The following is a 23,817-nucleotide window of genomic DNA, read 5'->3' on the forward strand; positions in this document are numbered from 1 at the left end:
TAATAACACTCTAATTTTGGCATCTGCACTAAACCGAACCAAATTTGCAGACCCAAAAATATCATTTCATTGGGATTTGTGTTTTTCCACTTTCTTATCCTTGCTTTTGGTAAAATCGTCTTACTGAGTTTTTGAAGAGCATATCTGTTAGTTTCTTGCACCATTAGGTCCAGCAGTCCTTCATCAACACACAAAAAAAAAAAGAAGTCTACAGGCTGTTTATCATGCATTTCTTCAATAACATTTTGTTTTATTCCAAAATTATTATCCACAAACTGAAAATGTTTCAGCTTATCACCTGTAATTTCATTCCATTGTAGGTCAGTTGAATTCACATTTCCAAGTATTTCATCTAAGGAAGAATCATTAGTCAAATGCAGATTTCTTATAACATCATCAATTATTTGTTCTACAGAATGAGCAGCAGTAAACTGAGATGTACTAGGAGCGAAAACTTCGGTATTACCAGTTGCAGATACTTCTATTCTCTTTCCAGCAATTAGAGAATCAGAATCTGAAGGCACAGAACTAAGATCACTTCCGTTGTAACTTTCTGACGAATATTCGTATGGTTCGTCATCAGATAGAACTTCATTTATCAAGGCTTCTAAATGACGCTGCTCTTTTTCATAGTCTCCTATGTTAGGGCAATTTATAACAATATTTATCACTATAACAAATTGATTCCACTGGACAAAACACTGAACGCATATAACTGTCCGTAAGTATCATAGATATGCAAGTTTGACCTTGTATGAAGTGCGAATCATGTGTGCACCACTCGGCCCAGTCAATAAAAAAAATTTTTCTCAGGCTGCATGGTGCACACATGATTCGCACTTAACAAATCTATTTAGCTGCATGAAATAGATAAAAAATCATAAAATATGATTATTTTATGTTACTTTCAGCAAATTGCAAAACAAAAAGAAGTTGGCCTGGGGATCACAAAATTTTTTAACATTACAGCGGTCAACGTGTTAAATCCCATTTTTTTTTTTAAAAAACTATTCAATTTCACTTGTTTATGTATATATTCTTTGTTGTGGATGTGTTTTATGTATGTGGAAAGATGAATGAAGAGAGAGAATAAAAAAATTTTGCCAATTCTTTGTCTGTTATTAAGAATAAATTTTAGACTAAAGAAAATTAATAAATTAATAAAATATATTACAATAGCATAGAACGCTATTGTAATATATTACCCTATATGAGAGTATATTTCAGAAAATAATAACTGTTCACATGACAGATGTCACTGAAGAAAAGCCTTCTGCAAATTATGAAAAAGTATAAACTTTATTCCAGTAAAGTAATTAAAACAATGGAAGAAAATAGACTATTTACACTGCATTATTGTAAAATGCTGAATAATCATTTCGAGCATTCAGCAAACAGGAACAAAACAATAAATAACAGAATGTATTTACAAAATTCTTACAAAGCTAATTACACTGGGATGTTGTGAAGAGGAAATCATACTAACACATAAGACATTTATTAAAATGTTCTGTTACAGTTTCATCTGATTTAACTGACACATTTCAAATACATTTTTTCCCCTGCCTCAAACACCATTCATGTGAAGAAATCATGTTTGCTCTGTATAACAGTATCTACACGTTCATATTAAAGGATGGATAATCAAGAATCCTTATTGCTAAAAAAGTAAAGAAACTTATTTACTCAAGTTAAAAATCTTCATTAATTTTTTGCTGCCGATGCTCGAGCAGCTGGATCCACATTATTTACTATCCATGGATGAGAAAGAGCCTCATCTAATGAACAACGATCAGCAGGATTATGTTTTAGTAACTGAAAGTATAAAAATATACATATATTAAGGATATGAATCAAACTATACAAAATCAATTAATATATAAGATAACTACTTTTAAAGAAAAAAAAAAAGTTCATCATCATCAAATTCATGACATTTACAGGATATGATAGTACTAAATGAAAAATTAACATCATTACTAACTTCCTAACTACAATTTTCTGCCAAATCAATCTGTTACCTGTCAAAGCTACAACATTACCAGCTCTTATGTTTCTATCGTCTAAGGCACTTTGTACCGTATCAATCCACCTATATCTTGGTCCTCCTCTGGGTCATTTTCCTGCCAACCTAGCAGAGAACACTTGTTTGGCTAATCTTTCCTCGCCCATTCTGTTTAAGTGACCATACCACCTGAGATTAGCTCTGCTAACGCATTCCTGGATGCTGACAATGTCAAGTTCTTTCCTAATATTCTCGTTTTTAATATGATATTGCCATTGATGCTATCTGTTCATGCCGCTAATCTTTCTCAGGACTCTCATATCTGTGATCTCTAGTCTTTGGTCAAGTGTTCTACTACTGACCTAGCTCTCAGATCCATAAGTTAAAATTGGTTTGAACACTGCCTTGTATACAGCTAATTTAGTGTTTTGACTAATTTCTCTCCTATTCCATATAAATTTATTCAGTTGACTTCCTACCATAACAGCTTTGTTGATTCTGTTGTCTATTTCCATATTTAATTTACCATTTTCGCTAAAAATCGTGCCTAAGTATCTGAAATGTTTTACTTGTTCTATAGGTTCTAAATTCACAATGCTGTTGATAATTTCAATGCTTCTGCCTATTTTCATTATCTTGTTATTGCTCACCTTTATACCATATCTATCACAACAGTTATTCAATTTAGTCAAGGAATCTTGCAGACTTGTAGCAGATTTATTTAGATGCATAAAGCAAGGAACTGACATTAACATCTCCAATTTTGATATCATGTTTAATACCACTTTCCTTCATAATGTGATCCATATAGCTAATGAATAACAGAGTTGATAATTTACATCCTTGTCTCACACCAGATTTAACATTAAACCATCTCCCTGTACTTCCTTCAATTCTAATTGCTGACTTACAACTCAAATAAAGACTAAGCATTGCTTGACATAATGATCCACTGATACCATACAACTGCAGTGTTTTGAATAGCTTCTCTCTTGGCACCTTGTCATATGCTTTTCCCAAATCTACAAAACTTAAATACAGATCTTTGTTATATTCCCATGACTTTTCAACTATTTGTCGTAAAGTGAATATCTGATCCTCACAGCCTCTATTTGGCCTGAATCCAGCTTGTTCCTCACCAAGCTTCTCATCCACAATCCTTCTCAACCGTTTCTCAAGTATACTGGCATAAATCTTACCAGGAACACTCAGTAGAAAAATACCCTCACAATCAGTTTTATTTCCCTTTTTATATATGAGTATTATGAGAGCTCTACTCCAATTATCTGGAATTCATCCTTCTGTCTAGGCCCGCTGAACTATGCAGTGTAGCCACTGTAAAACTTTTATACCTCCATACTTGAGCATTTCTGGTCTAATATCATCTACTCTAGCAGCCTTTACACATTTCAGACTTTTGATGGCTTTTTCTACTTCAAGCATGGATATGTATTCCTGATTGCATGCCTGGTCAGTGTTTTTTTTTTTTATCACTGTGCTGTCATCACTGCTAGTTTCATTTAGCAATTTTTCAAAGTAATTACTCAATACTTCAAGGATATCTTTTTCTCCAGTTTTCATATCACCTTTATCATCTCTAATTCCTTTTACAGCACTCTTTCCTCCATTTCTGAGTTTCTTCAACAACCTCCAGAATATCTTGCCACCTTCTTGATATTTATTTTCTATGTTCTTACCAAAGTCTTCCCATGACTTTTGTTTAGCTAGTTTTACACAGTGTTTAGCGTTCTTACATTTGTCTCTGTATTCTCTAAGAGCAAAAGCTGACTTATTTGCCACAAATTTTTGATATGCTTTCTTCTTTTCCTTCACTACCTCTTTAACTTCCTGTGTCCACCATGGAGTTCTGATTTGTCTATTCTTGCAGACAACCTCACCACATGCCTCTCTGGCTGAATCAGTCAAGGTTTTCTTCAAGGCTTGCCACTGAATCTGCAAGGTTTGGTTTCTGTTTTCAAACTCTTTCATTTTTTTTTCAATAATCTTTGTATATTTTAGTCTATAGTTCACGTCTGAGAGCTGCTCAACTTTTATTCGTTTTAAAACTTTCTTACATGTTATTCTTTTCAATATGAAATTCAATTTCATCCTGCTTAGGACTAAATGTTGATCACTTCCAATTTCAAATCCTTTCTACACTCTAGTGTCCTGCACCAGAGAGAAAACATCACTATCAACAATAATATAGTCAATGAGACTTTTCTTATTCCTTGCCTCTTCACTCCATGTGAATTTGTGTACATTTTTATGTTGGAACATGGTGTTAGTAATAACCAGTCCATGTCCTGAGCAGAAATCCAACAAGTATTTGCCATTATTATTAGCTTTGCTCTTTTCTCCAAATATTTTTGTATGTCTGACAATCATTTCCTACTCTGCTATTTAGATCCCCAAACAAGGATCAACTTTTCATTTTTCATTGTGTCAGTTGCTTTTCTAAAGCATCAAAAAATTCCTCCACTTCTACCTTAGTAGAACTTTCTGTGGGACCACAGGCACAAATAAGTTTCATTGTCCAGTTCCCCATTCTGATATTTGCCGACATCACTCTACTTGAAATTGCCTGCCATTCAAGAAGATTCGCCTCGTATTTAGTGTTGAATACTATGGCTACTCCTTCTTTTCCTTGATTGTCATTGCCTGAATATAACATTTTCTATCTATTGCTCAGAAAGAGCTCACCAGTTTTGGTCTTTTGTTTCAGTCATCCCTATTATGTCAATCTGGTTCTTATCTAATTCCTTAGCTAGCTCCATTTCTTTACCATTCAGGCTTCTTATGTTGATAGTACCGATCTTCAATTCTGGTGATATTGAGTTGTGGTGTGTTTTAGGATTTGTTCCAGTAGCTGACTTTTCGCTGTTTCACCCTGGTTCTCTGGTGAAAACAATGGGGGCCTTGTCTAACCGGGCGATGCCCCAGCCGGCATGAAATTCTATCATGTTGTGCCATCATTTAATATTGTTGTTTAAGCCAATAAGAATACAATTTGGTCAGCTAAATCCCAAATTGCCAGCCCATCTTCGTTCGTTCAGTATCCAGGTAGATATCTGACAAGGTGCACCACGAGAAGGTGAGGATTTGATATTAGGTCAGAAGCCCTGGTTCGTTCTCCACATTCCTTTAAAGGCTATGTGGAGGTTTCCTCTCTGTTATACAGCTTTGACTCTTAAGCACCTCCCCCCCCCCCCCCAAAAAAAACAGTTTATGTGTGAACTAATTTAGATATGATTAGTCATCATATTATGAGGACTAATCAAAAATATTTGAAGTAAATTTTTTTTTGTAGGAATTAAAGTATATAAGCAACTATAAGTTATACGATTCCATTAATTTTCAATTGTTTAATGCATCTGTGGTAGAGCCCATTTGGAAATAGCTTGATGCTGTCACATACTGAGTTATACAATCAACTGTTACAACAGTAAACATTACAGTAAATACACTAACAAAATATCCAAAGAGAGAGAATCCAGGCCAAAACACAAAAATGCTATTCAAAACTTCCAATATAACTTTTGGTCCCTATTAGATAGCTATAGTAAAATCTGACCATACATGTGATGTGTAAGCTCAAGATGTGTACTTTTTGATTTCTTATTTGCATTTTCAAACACAATTTTTTTTCAAGATACCACTTACCTGCTTTAGGTGTTGCAAGTGCTCATTTTCTCCATTTTGTATAACTGTCTCCAGGTCTGATTTGTGTGTGTTTTATATATAAATGCAGTGGAATATTGCCCAAAATTGAAGAAATGAAGAAAATTAAAATAAAAATCGAAATTTTTTTTTTATGAGATACTCTTGATAGGTGGTTATAAAGCAAAATTATCTTTTTCTTTCCTTTCTATCTGAAAATACATAAGAAATTAAAAGGTACACACCTTAGGCATTAAAATGGCAGCTGGACAATCTGGAAATAAGCTGTAATTAATTTTAAAACCTTCCAAAACTGAATTATTTATTCATTTATTTAGCATTTAACACATGCAGTACAAGTAAAAAGAATAAATAAACACAAACATAAAAATTTTATCAGTCTTTATAAGATCGCACTTGGAAAACTGTGCACAGATTTGGTTCCAAGAGGATAAAGAAGCCATGGTACGGGTACAAAGAAGAGTTATAAAGATTATATCTGGATTATGGGATTTAGATTATGAGGACAGATTGCAAAATATGTGGATTACAGATATAATCTTTAATACAGACATATCCACCCTCTTTCTCCTTAACAGGAGAAAGAGGGTGGATATGATAGAGGTCTATAAACTTCTGAATGGGTGTTATAGGATATCATCTGATGAAATTTTTCATTACATGGAAGGTGGGGAAAGAACACGAGAGCATCCATGGAAGTTAAGTTTGTTCGCAGTCAGGAAAGAGGTAAGAGCTAGTTTTTCTCTCTCAAAGAGCAGTGAGTGAGTGGAATAGTTTGCCTTTAGAGATAGGGTGTGCATCTAGTGTGAATAAATTTAAGGGAAGGTATGACAGCTAGTCTGAGTGATTTATAGCTTCCCTTGATGAGTCCTCGACTCCCTGGAAGTCTCAGCTAATAATAATAATATTTTTATTGTCTGACAAACATAATATCAATACCTCAATGACCTGCACTTCTTAATGGTTTCCATCACAAAATTGAGTTCATTATCAAATTAGAAAGAAAAACTACAATCTTCTCTTTCCATATACTCAATATATTACTCATTAGCAGAATAGGAGGTGGCATACTACTTCATATTTATAGAAAGCCCATCCATTTGTACAGGTCAGTATCTTCAAACTAGCTCCTTCCACCACCCTCAAGCAAAGTTCAGCATTATTACCATGTTAATTATCCATATCTCAGAAGATAAGAAAAAGAGTATAATCTTCTCTACAACAAATTCATTCAAAATGGTTAGCTAAAATGATCTGTCTATAAAATGTCATATATAAAAACAATGCCATGTGCTACACATACTTCAGATGTAAGGCATATTTTTTATCATATTTTTGTGAGAGACTTTTATTGTGAGAGTGTTTTATTGAAAAAAAAAAAAAAAAAAACAAGAAAAAAACATCTGAAGGGCTACTTGTTTTTGGACTGAGCATCAGCAATGAAGCATTTCTCAGATCTTTAGTATGGCTGCATTAATTTGCTACCCTGGTTAGTCAAGTGGGTTATATGCCCACTCTCTCTCTAATGAATAAGCTGTTGAGTCTGAATCCCACTATTGCATGTGAAAGCTTTATGTGATACATAATTTTCAAAGTCCAGTATAAGGCCACTGCACCACCATCCTGCTTACTAAGTTTTAAAAGAGGTAAACCGTGAGTAGACATAACTATACATAATAAATAACGGAAAAACTCACGTAGAAATATTATTTAATAGTATAATTTTCGCCTGTGTGTCACAGGCATCTTCAGTACAATAATTGGCACAAAAATTAAACACTAACTGACAATTCCAAAAAGCGCCACCTAAGTAGCTGGTGTAAGATAACTAAAAAGGTCAATAACTTTCCTAAAAAAAAAAAAAAAAAAAAAAAATTAATACAATAAAAAGTTAGGAAAGATTAGCTGATTTGTAAAGTACTATCTCCCATAAAGGGGATAGACGTAAGCCGTCGGATCTGTTTAAGTTAGGAGAATGAAGTAGAGTTTCACATGCTTCTTTATAAAGGCGTTCCATGAGAAATTGACTTTTGTGAAGAACTTTTGTCTTTCTCCAATGAACTCTGTGTCTAGTGAAGATGGCATGTTCTGCAAGTCCAGACTTTTCAGGTTTAAAGTATTCAATATAAGATTGGTGTTCTTCTAGCCGAATGGAGGCAGATCTTCCCGTTTGTCCGAAATAACATAATCCACAAGAACACGGAATCTGGTAGACACCTGGATGATTAAGATGTGGAAGCTTGTCCTTTGGAGAAGCGAGAAAGGTGGAGATTTTTCTAAACGGTCGAAAGGCAACAAAAATATTCAGTGGTTTTAAAATTTTAGCAAAAATTTTAGCAAAAATTTTAAAACCACTGAATATTTTTGTTGCCTTTCGACCGTTTAGAAAAATCTCCACCTTTCTCGCTTCTCCAAAGGACAAGCTTCCACATCTTAATCATCCAGGTGTCTACCAGATTCCGTGTTCTTGTGGATTATGTTATTTCGGACAAACGGGAAGATCTACCTCCATTCGGCTAGAAGAACACCAATCTTATATTGAATACTTTAAACCTGAAAAGTCTGGACTTGCAGAACATGCCATCTTCACTAGACACAGAGTTCATTGGAGAAAGACAAAAGTTCTTCACAAAAGTCAGTTTCTCATGGAACGCCTTTATAAAGAAGCATGTGAAACTCTACTTCATTCTCCTAACTTAAACAGATCCGACGGCTTACGTCTATCCCCTTTATGGGAGATAGTACTTTACAAATCAGCTAATCTTTCCTAACTTTTTATTGTATTAAATTTTTTTTTTTTTTTTTTTTTTTTTAGGAAAGTTATTGACCTTTTTAGTTATCTTACACCAGCTACTTAGGTGGCGCTTTTTGGAATTGTCAGTTAGTGTTTAATTTTTGTGCCAATTATTGTACTGAAGATGCCTGTGACACACAGGTGAAAATTATACTATTAAATAATATTTCTACGCGAGTTTTTCCGTTATTTATTATGTATAATCCTGCTTACTGGAGGTTCAAGGTAGCTTGTAGAAAGTTCCATATTCCAGGTTAATACCATTGAAATGGATTACCAAAACCTTAGTGTTACAAAGTCACTCACAAATGGGAGAGTTCTGCTACGATTACCTTGTGCTCAGTATATTTGCAACCCAAATGTCTAGCTTGAAGGGATGCACACTAGGACCACAAACTATCTCTCTCTCTATTCCATTAGTCACCTGACTGTAGTGTGCCTCGTATTCCAATGATATGTTTTTTTTTTTTTTTTTTTTTTAATTCCAAAGATGCTGATTTGAATCCAGCAAAATATCAGTTTCTTAATACTTTATAAATTACATATTTAATTTGTTCTTATATAGATATGCAAACAAGGAATAAAGACAGTTTATGAAAAATAACTGAAGAAACTTATTAAGAAACATTCTTCAGCTATAAAATCACAAGACTACTACTACTACAGGTTATAAATGCAGTAATAAAAACTATCAAGTGCCTATAGTCACAAACGTGTGCAGAAGTTGTACTATTTGTTAATGGTCAGTTTTGTATAGCTTTTTTTTTTTTTTTAAACCAAGGTGATGAAGAAAGTACATATTCAACAGATAATTTTTTGAATAAACACAAAATTCGACAGAATTAATGACGAATCCAAACTTTTGGAAACTACGGGTCATTCAAACTAGTCTGTCAACTATAGTTGGCTCAGTCATTAACATTCAGCGCTATTATTCTCAAGATTTGTTTGTCTTGATAAGAGAGTTCTAGTTCTATCCTATATTTACTGATTTTTATTAAATAACTCTTAATAAAGAAGTACATCATCTGCATAAAGCAGATGCAAATTTGGTAAAATCAGCAATAAAAAGACCAGACTTATGAAAAATAGGAAAGAATATAGAAAACTTCAACTGCATTCTCAAAGGGGAACCTATAGAAAAAGTAAAACATTTCTGCCATATAGGCAGAGTTTTAGGTGAAGATTAGAAATTAAATTTGGAAAAATAGACAACAGAATAAGCAAATCTCATAGGGTGGGGAGTCAGTTATATAAATTTATATGGAATAAGAGAGAAATTAGCCAAAACACTAAACTAGCAGTATTAGAAATAAAGGACTCAATCAAAAATAAGAGATCACAAATATGAGAATTTTGAGAAAAATTAGGACTTGAATAGATGGCATCAATGGCAGAAGTCACATTAAAAATGAAGATATTAGAAAGGAACTTGACATTGTTAGCATTCAAGTATGTGAGTAGGGTCAATCTAAGGTGGTATATGGTCACTTAAACAAAATGGGATAGTAAAGGTTAGCAAAACAGGTGTTTGATACCAAGATGGTGGAATCAATCTAGGTGGACTGATTCACTCAGAAGTGACCAAATGTTAGATGCGACCAACATTGGAGTGCTGACAAGTAATAGACTAATTTGGAGGAAAACTGTTGATAGTATTACATGATTGAAGTTACATTATTACTAATCTCCTATCCACAATTTTCCTTATCAGTAGCCTGCAACTGAGGATACATATCAGGGAAATTAAACCAAACTTGCCAAGAAATTATATTCTTATTTAATCCTTTATCCAAGTGTAAGGAAACAAAGTTTGTGACTTTAATAAAAAGTTCAATAAAAAAATCTTTGGGATAATATATAAACATCAAAAAATGATAAATACAAAACACGCAGATCTATAAACTACTGTAGCTTTCTTACCTTGTCAATGAAATCTCTAGCTAAAGGTGTTACATGAAAAGGGAAGCTATAATCAACTTTCACAATTCTTTTATATGTTTCTGTAGTACTATCTGATTCAAATGGAGGTTTTCCAACTAGAAATTCGTAGCACAAGATCCCTAAACACCATAAATCCACCTTTTCATCATAAACTTTGCGTTCAATCATTTCAGGAGGCAAATAATCTAATGTGCCACACATTGTAGCTCTCCTAGAAGAAAAATATGAATAACTAAAGGCAAAAAAGTAATGGCATAAATAAATAAATAAATGTCACAATTTCAAAAAAATTAATTGTAGGCATCATAGTCCTAATGCAGAAACAATTATGTACTTTTAATATTTTTACTTAGCTTTGTAATCAATTAAACTGAAGCAAACTCGAGCAAATTAAAAAATAATAATAAGAAGGAGATTTTTAAGTTAATATTTCATCTAGTACAGAAATTTACATATTTTACTTATTTGGACTTTATTTTTAACTACAATAGCTAATAAAAATGAGAATTATAAATAGTATTCTGTGTGTTATGAACATTACCTAAAATTTATGCTTTTATGTTCTGTTCATAACATAAAAGCAACAGTTATGAACACAGGAGAATTGGATTATTTAACCCTTAGTTCACACCATACCATATCATACCATGGTACAAAAGATTCACAACATTTTTTGTGGGCAGGATTCCCATAAAATCCAAAAGAATTCTAAATAAATTCTGTCGTACTATTTGACCAGCAAGTATAATAGTCTTAAAACACTCACCTCGATGAAGGTGCATGAACAGACCATCCGAAATCTGACATTTTTAATTCACCATTCAGACCAAGTAATAAATTTTCTGGCTTTATGTCACGATGAATGACCTTTTTTGAATGACAATATTTCAAAGCATGACATAACTGTACAATATACTAGAAGGGAAAAAGAAAAATATAATTAAAAGCAATTATTGTGACATACAGGATTTTTTTTTAATGCATAGAAAATTCTTCCAAATTGAAAGCTAGTTGGATTGTTCTGATAGCTGCAAAAGCAACTTCTCAATGACTCAACCAAGTGCTGTGTATGTAAATTGATACAAAAGAATTACATCCCCCCCCCCAAACTTCCCTTCCAGTGAAAAGCTTATATTAAATAACTTGAACAGTTAATATAAAGTATTAAACAGCAGGTTTAATCATGGTGAGCATTGATGTCACCTTCTTATTCGCAAATATTTCCTTTTCTGACACTAAATTTATTGAAAAATGCTTTACCCATGAGATTAATGACTCTTTAATTTTACTATCCATACTAGTTAATTCTTTTGAAAGGGAACCTTACATAAACACATAGAAAATACTTCAATGGACTCTTACCTCCTCCCCCTCTCAACTCTCCGGTCAATTTCTATATGGAGCATTTTGTAAAAATGTTCTTGATACTGCCACTCTTAAACCTATTTGGTTAGGTTGGCCACATGGCTCAGACACATTGTACTCTTTTCTTCTTGATCTCAATCTCAACAGCCAACACCCTAAAATCCAGTTCACTATAATAATTTAAAAAAAAAAAAAAGCTTGCTTTTTTTTTTTTAGATCCTCTAATCACAAGTCTGCCTAATGGCAACCTTTCTTTTGCAATTTACAGAAAACCCACTCACATGGGTAGATACATATACATACACTTTCTCTTCATCCCCCCCTTCTCTACTACAATATAGTGTCATTAAAACCCTTGTCAACAGAGCCTCTAACCTCTGTTCCATCCAAGCTTCTCTTACAGCTGAACTTGCCTTTGTTTGCCAAACCTTCCCGTCCAATGGTTACCATATCAAAATGATCTATAAATCATCTGTCCCTTCTACTTCCTCACATCCCTTGCAACATAAAGACTAGAGTAATGCTATTACTATTCCCTATATCTGGGGCACTTCAGAAAAAATAGCCACAACTTTAAAGAAATATAATGGACGGTAGATGCCGTTGATGGAGACGATTCGTAGTAGAGGTTCAGTGTGTAGTTGAGACAGTTGTAGGTGTCCTCCCGTGATGAGTCTTCGGACTCCTTGGAGGTGTCAGGAATAATAATTTCTGCACTGCTTTTCAGCCTCATTTGAAGCTAATTTCTCTTCTGCACTCTTCTAAGGATCCATTTCCTCCCGTCTCCTGTTCCAGGTGTTTTCAATATTCCTTGTTCTTGCAACTTATATTATGGTCAGTCAGGTTTAGCTGATCACACCTTGTATACCTTGTGCAGAATCAAATGGAAGAAAACTATTATGTTCCATCACAGTAAATACAAACTTGAATAACTCTTTTTAGAATCAGTAGATTAAAAAAAAAAGCAAAAAAAAACAGCCTAATATTAAAAACAAAATATGGTTGTTAAGCTTCCCATGATTTGTGAAACTAATTCTTAGCCTCCCCACCCAACAACTAAGGTTAGCCAACAGCACCCATAGGGGGTACACCCCTCATAAAACAGTCTTTATATAGTCTAATTTCATTTCTTCCACTTATTGTTCCTTGTGTGTGTTACTACAATTTTAAGATTTCATTCCTGAAGATGTTCTGCGACTGAGATGAAATACTGAAATGATAAAGCCTGCTATTTAATTATTTCTCTTTGTGCTGTACTTATTCCATTAAATTGCATTACGAGTGTAAACCACACTACCACAGCACCTAATCTAAATACACATTCAATATAATGATTCAAATTCAGACTTTTCGAACAGTAAGAAAGTTGTAAATCACAGATGCTCTTTGAACAGATGTTATGGGAACCTCTGGAGAACATAATACATGTTTTTACACACACACAATCTTATTTAACTCAGAAAATTCACTATCTCATTTAATCCAAAGTGGCCTCCATATCCTTTCTATGCTTAATTCTTAATATGAACACAAAAAAAACTTGGCTGATCTAGTTTTGATTAATTTAAAGATTAAAATATTATTACTACTCAAAAAAAAATCATTATCCCCCCCTCCTGCACACCATTTTTTTTTCCCCTCTATAGCAGCGTTTCTCAACCTTTCTAAGCCCAAGGACCAGTAAAATAACTAAACAAGTTCTACGGACCACTAAGTTACATTAATATATATTTTTTAAATGTATGTAGGGATTACCAACATTTTGGAAAAATTGTGCCTATTATATCATAAATCTAAAAGCATGTTTTGAATACATATGGAAAAATAATTAAGTTGGAAGTAAACGATTAAAGTGTATCATCACTGAACAAAGTTTTAATATTTATTAAACAAATAAAGGTATCAGTTTCCAATTTGCTGTGGGTAAATGAATGGGTATGTCAACGCTGTTCTGCTGATACACCCATTAATCTGCCCATAGCAACTTTTATATTTTATATGTTATCGCCCATTCATCTACCCATACTCATGAAGCCCAATAAAAATGGCCCCATAAAAACTTTTATCTTCATGCAATCTCTGATTCAACCTGCGAAATGCAAACCGTTCCATTCTCTAAGCGTCATTCTCTTTTTTCCTCGAATGCCTTTATTTTGTCGTAGGCATCAAGAACATTTAAAGAATTTCCCCGAAGGGAGAGATTTAGTTCATTTAATTTCGAAAAAAATGTGTGAAAAACAGGATAGTGTTGATAACCATGCTTCGTCAACAAGGAGTGATGCAAAATTAGAATTATGTTCATTTACAAACAATAAAACTTAGTGCTTTAATTGAAATAATCTTGTTAGTACTTTTTCCCTGGAAAGCCAGCGAATTTCAGAATGAAGCAAAAGTTGTATATATTCACTGCCCATTTCATCACAGAGTACTGAAAATAATCTGTTATTTAATGGTCGAGCCTTAATAAAATTAACTAGCTTTACAGCGTTGTATAACACAGTTTTAAATTCTGGTGGCATTCCTTTGGAAGCCAACCTTTCCCTTTGTATGGAACAATATACCCAATTCATATCCCGAGCCACTTCCTTGACCATAGAAACAACCCCCAACTATGCCTGCTTGCCTGCCTGTAAGGGTGCAAGCTCCATCCGAACAGAAGCCCATGCATTTTTCCCACTGGATCCCCCTTGTGTATTATGTAATTATTGAGCGTGCGAAATATTTCTTCTCCAGTTGTTTGGGATGACAAAGTTCTACAAAACAGACTATTGTTATGAATGTTGTTATCATGTGCATATCTTACGTAGCATAATAACTGCGCATCATCTGTAACATAAGTAGTCTCGTCTATCGTCTTAACTCTTTCGATTAACTGAGATTCTACGTCACCTGCCATATCATTAAATCTGCGACCTACAATGTGATTGAAAGAGGAGTCAAATCAACATCTTTTAGTAACTTGTTGCCAAACAGTTTTTACCAAATCTTTTATAGCTGGAAGTAGTAAATTTTCCCCAATAGAATGAGGTTTCTCTGTTTTCGCTATGTGCAAACTTAAGAGATAGATGCTCCAGTGCCTTGCTACTAATCAAACCAATGGCCGAAATTACATCTTTCTCATGATTTAATGTCGCTAAGCGTCGCGAAATTGCTTTTTTTTTTTTTTTTTTTTCCAATTTGCTTATTTTTCACATCACAGTGTGTTTAGATTCTAAATGTCGGAGTTTCACAGGTTTCATGCACTCATTCGACAAAACTCCATAACACAAAACATTGAGGTTTCTGTTCACTTTCATCTCCACATCAAGTAAACCCGAATTCCAAACATGAACTGTTATATTTCCTATTGTCTTTTTTCTTTGAACTGCTTGTTTCTTCTGCTTTAATAGTATCAGATTTACTCGCCATTACAACACGTGTATCACAATTAGGGTTAGCATCACCTGTTTCATTTGCTCTTCTTTTCAAAGTCCTAGTACTAAGCCACTTTTACATTATTAAAAAAATCTATAAATATAAACATACTGGGGTTAACTCACGACACACTTTGTCCATGTATCATTTAGCTCTTCTGAAGGTATACTCAATCTTCAGTAATAAAAATCAATAAACAAGCAATTGGTTAAAATGAGGATAACACATGTTCACTTCAAATCTGACAAAACAGCAAGGGAAGGCAGAAGCAATAAAACTATATTGTTGTTCACTTCACTTCACCTATTCTGCCACTAAATTTGTAGCGGCAGAATGACGAATAATAAAAAGGGTGAAGTGATCAACAATATAGTTTTACTGCTTCCGCCTTTGAACATTCTGACGATATTTGTGTTGTTTTTTTAATTCTCCATTCGATTTCAATAGTTTTTATTTACTTATTCAATTTTAATTTGTAAGGGTCAAAGCTGTATAACTGAGAGGAGACCTCCACATAGCCTTTAAGGGAATGCGGAGAACCGACCAGGGCTTCTGACCTAATGTCCAATTCTCACCTTCTCGTGGTGCACCCTGTTGGGTATCTACGTTGATACTGAACGAACGAGGATGGGCTGGCAATTTGGGATTTAGCCGACCAAATTGTATTCTTATTGGTTAAACAAAAATAAAAAATGATGGTACAACATGACAAAATTTCATGCCGGCTGGGGCATCGCCCGGTTAAACAAGGCCCCCGTTGTTTTCGCCAGGGAACCAGGGCAAACAGCAAAAAGTCAGCTACTGGAACAAATCTGAAAACAAACCCCAACTCAACATCACCAGAGTTAAAGATCGGTACTATCAACGTAAGAAGCCTGAATGGCAAAGAAATGGAGCTAGCTGAGGAATTAGATAGTACCAGATCGACATAATAGGGGTGACTGAAACAAAAAAGACCAAAACTGGTGAGATCTTTCTGAGCAATAAATACAAAATGTTATATTCAGGCAATGACAATCAAGGAAAAGAATGAGTAGCCATAGTATTCAACACAAAATACGAGGCTAATCTTCTTGAATGGCAGTCAGTCTCAAGTAGAGTAATGTGGGCAAATATGAGAATGGGGAACTGGACAATGAGACTTATTTGTGCCTATGGTCCCACAGAAGGTTCTACTAAGATAGAAGTGGAGGAATTTTTTGAGGCTTTAGAAAAAGCAACTGACACAATGAAAAAGGAAAAGTTGGTTCTTGTTGGGGATCTAAATAGTAGAGTAGGAAATGATTGTGAGACATACAAAAATATTTTGGGAAAATTTGGAGAAAAGAGCAAAGCTAATAATAATGGCAAATATCTGTTGGATTTCTGCTCAGGACATGGACTGGTTATTACTAACACCATGTTCCAACATAAAAATGTGCACAAATTCACATGGAGAGAAGAGGCTAGGAATAAGAAAAGTCTCATTGACTATGTTATTGTTGATAGTGATGTTTTCTCCCTGGTGCAGGACACCAGAGTGTACAGAGGATTTGAAATTGGAAGTGATCACTATTTAGTCTTGAGCAGGATAAAATTGAATTTCATATTGAAAAGAATAACATGTAAGAAAGTTTTAAAGCGAATAAAAGTTGAGCAGCTCTCAGATGTGAACTGTAGACTAAAATACAGAAATATTATTGAAAAGAAAATGAAAGAGTTTGAGAACAGGAATCAAACCTTGGAGATTCAGTGGCAAACTCTGAAGGAAACATTGATTGATCCTGCCAGAGAGGCATGTGGTGAGGTTGTGTGCAAGGATAAAAAAAATCAGAACTCCCTGGTGGACACAGGAAGTTAAAGAGGCAGTGAAGGAAAAGAAGAAAGCATATCAAAAGTTCCTGGCAAATAAGTCAGCTTTTACTCTTACAGAATACAGAGACAAATGTAAGAAAGCTAAACAGTGTGTAAAACTAGCTAAACAAAAGTCATGGGAGGACTTTGGCAAGAATATAGAAAATAAATATCAAGAAGGTGGCAAAATATTCTGGAGGTTGTTGAAGAAGCTTAGGAATGGAGGAAAGAGTGCTGTAAAAGGAATTAGAGATGATAAAGGTGAAATGAAAACAGAAGAAAAAGATATCCTTGAAGTATGGAGTAATTACTTTGAAAAACTGCTAAATGAAACAAGCAGTGATGACAGCATAGTGATAAAAAACACTGACCAGGCATGCAGTCAGGAATACATATCCGTACTTGAAGTAGAAAAAGCCATCAAAGGCTTGAAATGTGGAAAGGCAGCAGGAGTAGATGATATTCGACCAGAAATGCTGAAGTATGGTGGTATAAGAGTCTTACAGTGGCTGCACTGCATAGTTCAGAAAGCCTGGACAGAGGGACGAATTCCCGATGATTGGAGTAGAGCTCTCATAGTACCCATATATAAAAAGGGAAATAAAACTGAATGCGAGAATTACAGAGGTATTTCCCTACTGAGTGTTCCTGGCAAGATATATGCAAGTATACTTGAGAAACGGTTGAGAAGAGTTGTGGAAGAAAAGCTTGGTGAAGAAAAGCTTGGTGAAGAACAAGCTGGATTTAGGCCAAATACAAACTGTCAGGATCAGATCTTCACTTTACGACATATAGTCGAGAAAGCATGGGAATATAACAAAGATCTGTATTTAAGTTTTGTCGATTTGGAAAAGGCATATGACAAGGTGCCAAGAGAGAAGCTATTCAATATGCTGCAGTTATATGGTGTCAATGGGGCATTATATCAAGCAATACTTAGTCTTTATCTGAGTTGTGAGTCAGCAGTTAGAATTGAAGGAAGTACAGGAAGATGGTTTAATGTTAAATCTGGTGTGAGACAAGGATGTACATTATCCCCTCTGTAATTCATTATCTATATGGATCACATTATGAAGGAATGTGGTATTAAACCTGATATCAAAATTGGAGATGTTAATGTCAGCTCTTTGCTTTATGCGGATGATGTTATACTTCTAAATAAATCCGCTACAAGTCTGCAAGATTCTCTGACTAAATTGAATAGCTGTTGTAATAGATATGGTATGAAGGTCAGCAATAAAAAGACAAAGACAATGAAAATAGGCAGAATCATTGAAAATGTCAACTGTGTTGTGAATGGAGAACCTGTGGAACAAGTAAAACATTTCAGCTACTTAGGCACAATTTTTACTGAAGATGGTAAACTAAATATAGAAATAGACAACAGAATCAGCAAAGCTGGTATCGTGGGAAGTCAATTGAATAAATTCATATGGAATAAGAAAGAAATTAGTCGGAACACTAAATTAGCTGTATACAAGACAGTGTTCAAACCAGTTTTAACTTATGGATCTGAGAGCTGGGTCAGAAGTAAAACACTTGACCAAAGACTAGAGACCGCAGATATGAGAGTCCTGAGAAAGATTAGAGGCGTGAACAGATGGCATCAATGGCAATATCACAATAAAAATGAGGATATTAGGAAAGAACTTGACATTGTCAGCATCCAGGAATGCATTAGCAGAGCTAATCTCAGGTGGTATGGTCACTTAAATAGAATGGGAGAGGAAAGATTAGCAAAATAAGTGTTCTCTGCCAGGTTGGCAGGAAAATGACCCAGAGGAAGACCAAGATATAGGTGGATTGATACGGTACAAAGTGCCTTAGACGATAGAAATATAAGATCTGATAATGTTGGAGTCTTGGCAAGTAACAGACTTATTTGGAGGAAAATTGTAGATAGGAAGTTAGTAATGATGTAATTTTTTCATGTAGTACTGTCATATCCTGTACACCCCTTGAGGGTACATGGCAGGAAGTTGATGATGATGTATATATAAATAATTTTTGATCATCACTTTTGGATGATAGGTGGAATTCTCCACCTATTTCCAAATTCCAACTTCATCACAATTTTTTTTTCTTTTTTTGTCAGTGTTTTGCAACAAACATTTATGCTACAGTAGGATAAATCCCACTGTAGTATAAATGTTTGTTAATGTCTTTGGTGGTATATTTTCACTACCTAGTACAAGAGCATGACCAATTCTGCTTACTGATGATCTGAAGCAACTTTGGAAAAGTTTTAAGTTTGGTCTCTAGATCAGGGTTTGGTAAAAGCATGTGGCAGTAGCCTGCTTTCCAAAAGCCAAGACGTTCATAAGTGAAACTGTGATCTAGTGCAGTACATTAGTGAAGTCACCAGAAGTAATGTCAATTCAAGCAATTAGTGCACTAACACCCATAAGACTAGAAACCATTGCACTAATTTTTAAAATATTGAATTTCAAAAAAAGAAATAAGTAAAAAAAAACAAAACAAAAATGTCATATATTACGCATAAAGCAATAATAAAAACAACACAATTTCATTAAAAAATTCACACAAGAAAAATAAACCTGTTGAAATAGAAACAACTCAAAAACTATTACCCATAACACCACAATCACTTACAAAAGAAATCAAACAGATGATAACTAACATATCAAGATTTTTCATATGCACGGTAATAAGACAAGTTAGAAGCAATGGAATATAACATAAGACTACATAAGTTATATTCCAATCCATAAATTATTCTGTTACACATGCAATTTATAGATAAAATATACTGCTGGTACTTGTAGTGGTAGATGGCGATTCATGCTGATGAAAGTAGTGTCTTTGTGGTAGTAGTTGAAGGATTAAGTAGGGGAGACGGTAAGTTGTGTATAGTGGAGTAATGTATCTTCCCGCAGCAAGTCCTCCGATTTCTTGGAGGTGTCATGTAATAATGATTTTATCCACTTACAGTTATTGATAAAGATCTCACTACTAATATTTCTTCACTTCAGTAGTGAAACTTGTCACCCAGTTTTGTTAATGTGCAATATTTCCTTTATGTGGTTATATTAGCTGTAATTTGCTAAGAAAAATTCAGTATAGAAGTAATGTAACAATTTGGGAGGGAATCTCAGCAGAAATATTTCTAATAATAGAAATAGTCCAGAAAAACTGACATGATGGTTTTAAAACCACATAAATAATCAAATAAACAAAACATTTGCAAATTTATTTTATTTTTAAATTTAACACTTGCATTTACTGGCAGAAATGTATGGGCATACAAGAAAATTATGTACAGCATTTTTTTCCCCTTCTCTCCCCAGTTACATTCTTTCCACTTAGCCTGTATGCCTTTTAAGCAACCTTTCTATTATTAGAGTGATTGATTAATTTCAAATTACATAAAATCCAAAATTCTTATGACAATGAAAGCAGTAATCTAAAGTAACAAAAATTTAAAATACTCACAGATGCAGTTCTCTTTTCATCAAAATGATCTTCCTTATTAAGAATTTTATATATTTCGCCTCTTGGAGCAAATTCAAGAATAAGATATATTTTTCTTGCATCAGTAAAATAATTATACAAACTAAGGATATTTGGATGCCTGAAAGATAATACATTTCTGATTAGAATTTTTATTTGAAAAATAATAAAAAAAATTACTATACAGGGTGGCCTATAAGTCACAGAATATGCTGTAGAAAGGATCCATCTTTGTAAAGCACCAAGTTTTTTTGTTTTTTTTAAACATTACCAGATTTTTTTTTATTAGTTATGAAAAACAACATCATGTAAATGCCTTCCATTTTCAGCCTCACAAAGATAGGCCTTTCCTATGGAATGTTCCACGACTTATAGGCCACCCTGTATTATAACAGAATATTATTTTAATTTCAATGATTTAAACATTTTAATTCTAGAAGAGGAAGAGCAACTATTCATTACAGTATTCTTCATCACTATGTCACTTTGTTGCAGTTATTTTATTCAATTTGTCCATATCCATACAACTGCATATCATTTACTTTAGCAGAAATATATATATGAGCTAACTGGATTACCATTAATTTATTTTCAACAATAATAATAATAATACTTCAGAAGATTAATGCAAATTTACATCCAATACAGATACTTCATTCACTTGTTTCAGTCCATATAACAAATACTGCTAAGATATATCAACCATGTGTATACAGCATGGCTAACAGTCCTACTGCTACATCAGATGAAGACATAGAGGTGCATGAAAACAAGGTAAAGAGCGATTTTCTTTGTTGCCAACTTCATACTGTTTATCACAGGATAAAACATGTGATTTTGTTTACTTCAGAGTGAAAAGTGGAAATGTTAACTAGAATGGAAGACTGAGTCTGTTGGAAGTTAAGTAATTATGAAGAAAATGTTGTCAAATACAGTAATGGGCCATATAAACTATCTTCTAGTTTTAAGAACTTCATCATCATCAAATTCCTGCCATGTACCCTCAAGGGGTGTACAGGATATGATAGTACTACATGAAAAATTTACATCATTACTAACTTCCTATCTACAATTTTACTCCAAATCAGTTTGTTACTTGTCAAGACTCCAATATTATCAGATCTTATATTTCTATCGTCTAAGGCACTTTGTACCATATCAATCCACCTATATCTTGGTCTTCCTCTGGGTCGTTTTCCTGCCAACCTGGCAGAGAACACTTGTTTTGCTAATCTTTCCTCGTCCATTCTGTTTAAGTGACCATACCACCTGAGATTAGCTCTGCTAACGCACTCCTGGATGCCGACAATGTCAAGTTCTTGCATAATATCCTCGTTTTTAATATGATATTGACATTAATGCCATCTGTTCATGCCGCTAATCTTTCTCAGGACTCACATATCTGCGGTCTCTAGTCTTTGGTCAAGCGTTTTACTTCTGACCCAGCTCTCGGATCCATAAGTTAAAATTGGTTTGAACACTATCTTGTATACAGCTAATTTAGTGTTCCAACTAATTTCTCTCTTATTCCATATGAATTTATTCAACTGACTTCCTACCACACCAGCTTTGTTGATTCTGTTGTCTATTTCCATGTTTAACTTAACATCTTCAGTAAATATTGTGCCTAAGTAGCTGAAATGTTTTACTTTATTTATTCACAACACAGTTGACATTTTCAACAATTCTACCTATTTTCATTGTCTTTGTCTTTTTAATGCTGACCTTCATATCATATCTATTACAACAGCTATTCAATTTAGTCAGAGAATCTTGCAGACTTGTAGTGGATTTATTTAGAAGTATAACATCGTCCACATAAGCAAAGAGCTGACATTAACATCTCCAATTCTGATATGTTTAATACCACTTTCCTTCATAATGTGATCCATATAAATAATGAATAACAGAGGGGATAATGTGCATCCTTGTCTCACACCAGATTTAACATTAAACCATCTTCCTGTACTTCCCTCAATTCTAGCTGCCGACTTACAACTCAAATAAAGACTAAGTATTGCTTGATATAATGCTCCATTGACACCATATAACTGTAGCGTATTGAATAACTTCCCTCTTGTCACCTCTTCCAGATCAGCAAAACTTAAATACAGATCTTGACAACCTCTATTTGGCCTGAATCCAGCTTGTTCTTCACCAAGCTTTTCTTCCACAATTCTTCTCAACTGTTTCTCAAGTATACTTGCATAGATCTTGCCAGGAACACTCAGTAGGGAAATACCTCTGTAATTCTCACATTCAGTTTTATTTCCCTTTTTATATACGGGCACTATTAGAGCTCTACTCCAATCATCGGGAATTCGTCCCTCTGTTCAGGCTTTCTGAACTATGCAGTTCAGCCACTGTAAGACCTTTATACCACCATACTTCAACATTTCAGGTCAAATATCATCTACTCCTGCTGCCTTTCCACATTTCAAGCCTTTGATGGCTTTTTTTTACTTCAAGTATGGATATGTATTCCTGACTGTATGCCTGTTGAGTGTTTTTTACCACTGTTCTATCACCGCTTGTTTCATTTAGCAATTTTTCGAAGTAATTACTCCCTGTCCACCATTCCTAAGCTTCTTCAACAACCTCCAGAATATCTATCTTACTACCTTCTTGAAATTTATTTTCTATGTTCTTGCCAAAGTCCTCCCATGACTTTTGTTTAGCTAGTTTTACACAGTGTTTCGCTTTCTTACATTTGTCTCTGTATTCTCTAAGAGCAAAATCTTGACTTATTTGCAAGTAAGTATTGATATGATTTCTTCTTTACCTTCACTGCCTCTTTAACTTTCTGTGTCCACCATGGAGTCCTGATTTTTCTATCCTTGCAGACAACTTCCCCACATGCCTCTCTGGCTGAATCAATCAGGGTTTTCTTCAAGGCTTGCCATTGAATCTCCAAGGTTTGGTTCCTGTTCTCAAACTCTTTCATTTTTTCTTCAATAATCTTTGTGTATGTTAGTCTACAGTTCACATCTGAGAGCTGCTCAATTTTTATTCGCTTTAAAACTTTCTTACATGTTATTCTTTTCAATATGAAATTCAATTTTATCCTGCTCAAGACTAAATAGTGATCACTTCCAATTTCAAATCCTCTGTACACTCTGGTGTCCTGCACCAGGGAGAAAACATCACTATCAACAATAACAACAACAATAACAGTTGCTTTTTCTAAAGCATCAAAAAATTCCTCCACTTCTACCTTAGTAGAACCTTCTGTGGGGCCATAGGCACAAATAAGTCTCATTGTCCAGTTTCGCATTCCCATATTTGCCCACATCATTCTACTTGAAACTGC

The 23,817-nt window shown here is 34.2% G+C and overlaps 1 protein-coding gene across 1 annotated transcript in view; it reads right to left on the bottom strand.

Moving 5' to 3' along the window:
* Window positions 1-1,482: 1,482 nt before the first annotated feature.
* LOC150108614 (aurora kinase C-like) overlaps window positions 1,483-23,817 on the bottom strand; it is a 65,800-nt gene continuing 43,465 nt past the window's right edge. Inside the window, exons 6-9 of the mRNA XM_090416073.1 lie at window positions 20,490-20,628; window positions 11,191-11,339; window positions 10,404-10,635; window positions 1,483-1,815 (exon numbers count right to left, since the gene is read on the bottom strand). Coding sequence (XP_090272199.1) covers window positions 1,705-1,815; window positions 10,404-10,635; window positions 11,191-11,339; window positions 20,490-20,628 — 631 coding nt within the window. The 3' untranslated portion in view covers window positions 1,483-1,704. The remainder of the gene's footprint in view (window positions 1,816-10,403; window positions 10,636-11,190; window positions 11,340-20,489; window positions 20,629-23,817) is intronic.

This window comes from Typopeltis vanoorti, chromosome 3, assembly GCF_054136105.1.
Source record: "Typopeltis vanoorti isolate ZY-2024b chromosome 3, IOZ_Tvanoo_1.0, whole genome shotgun sequence".
Lineage (NCBI taxonomy): Eukaryota > Metazoa > Arthropoda > Arachnida > Uropygi > Thelyphonidae > Typopeltis > Typopeltis vanoorti.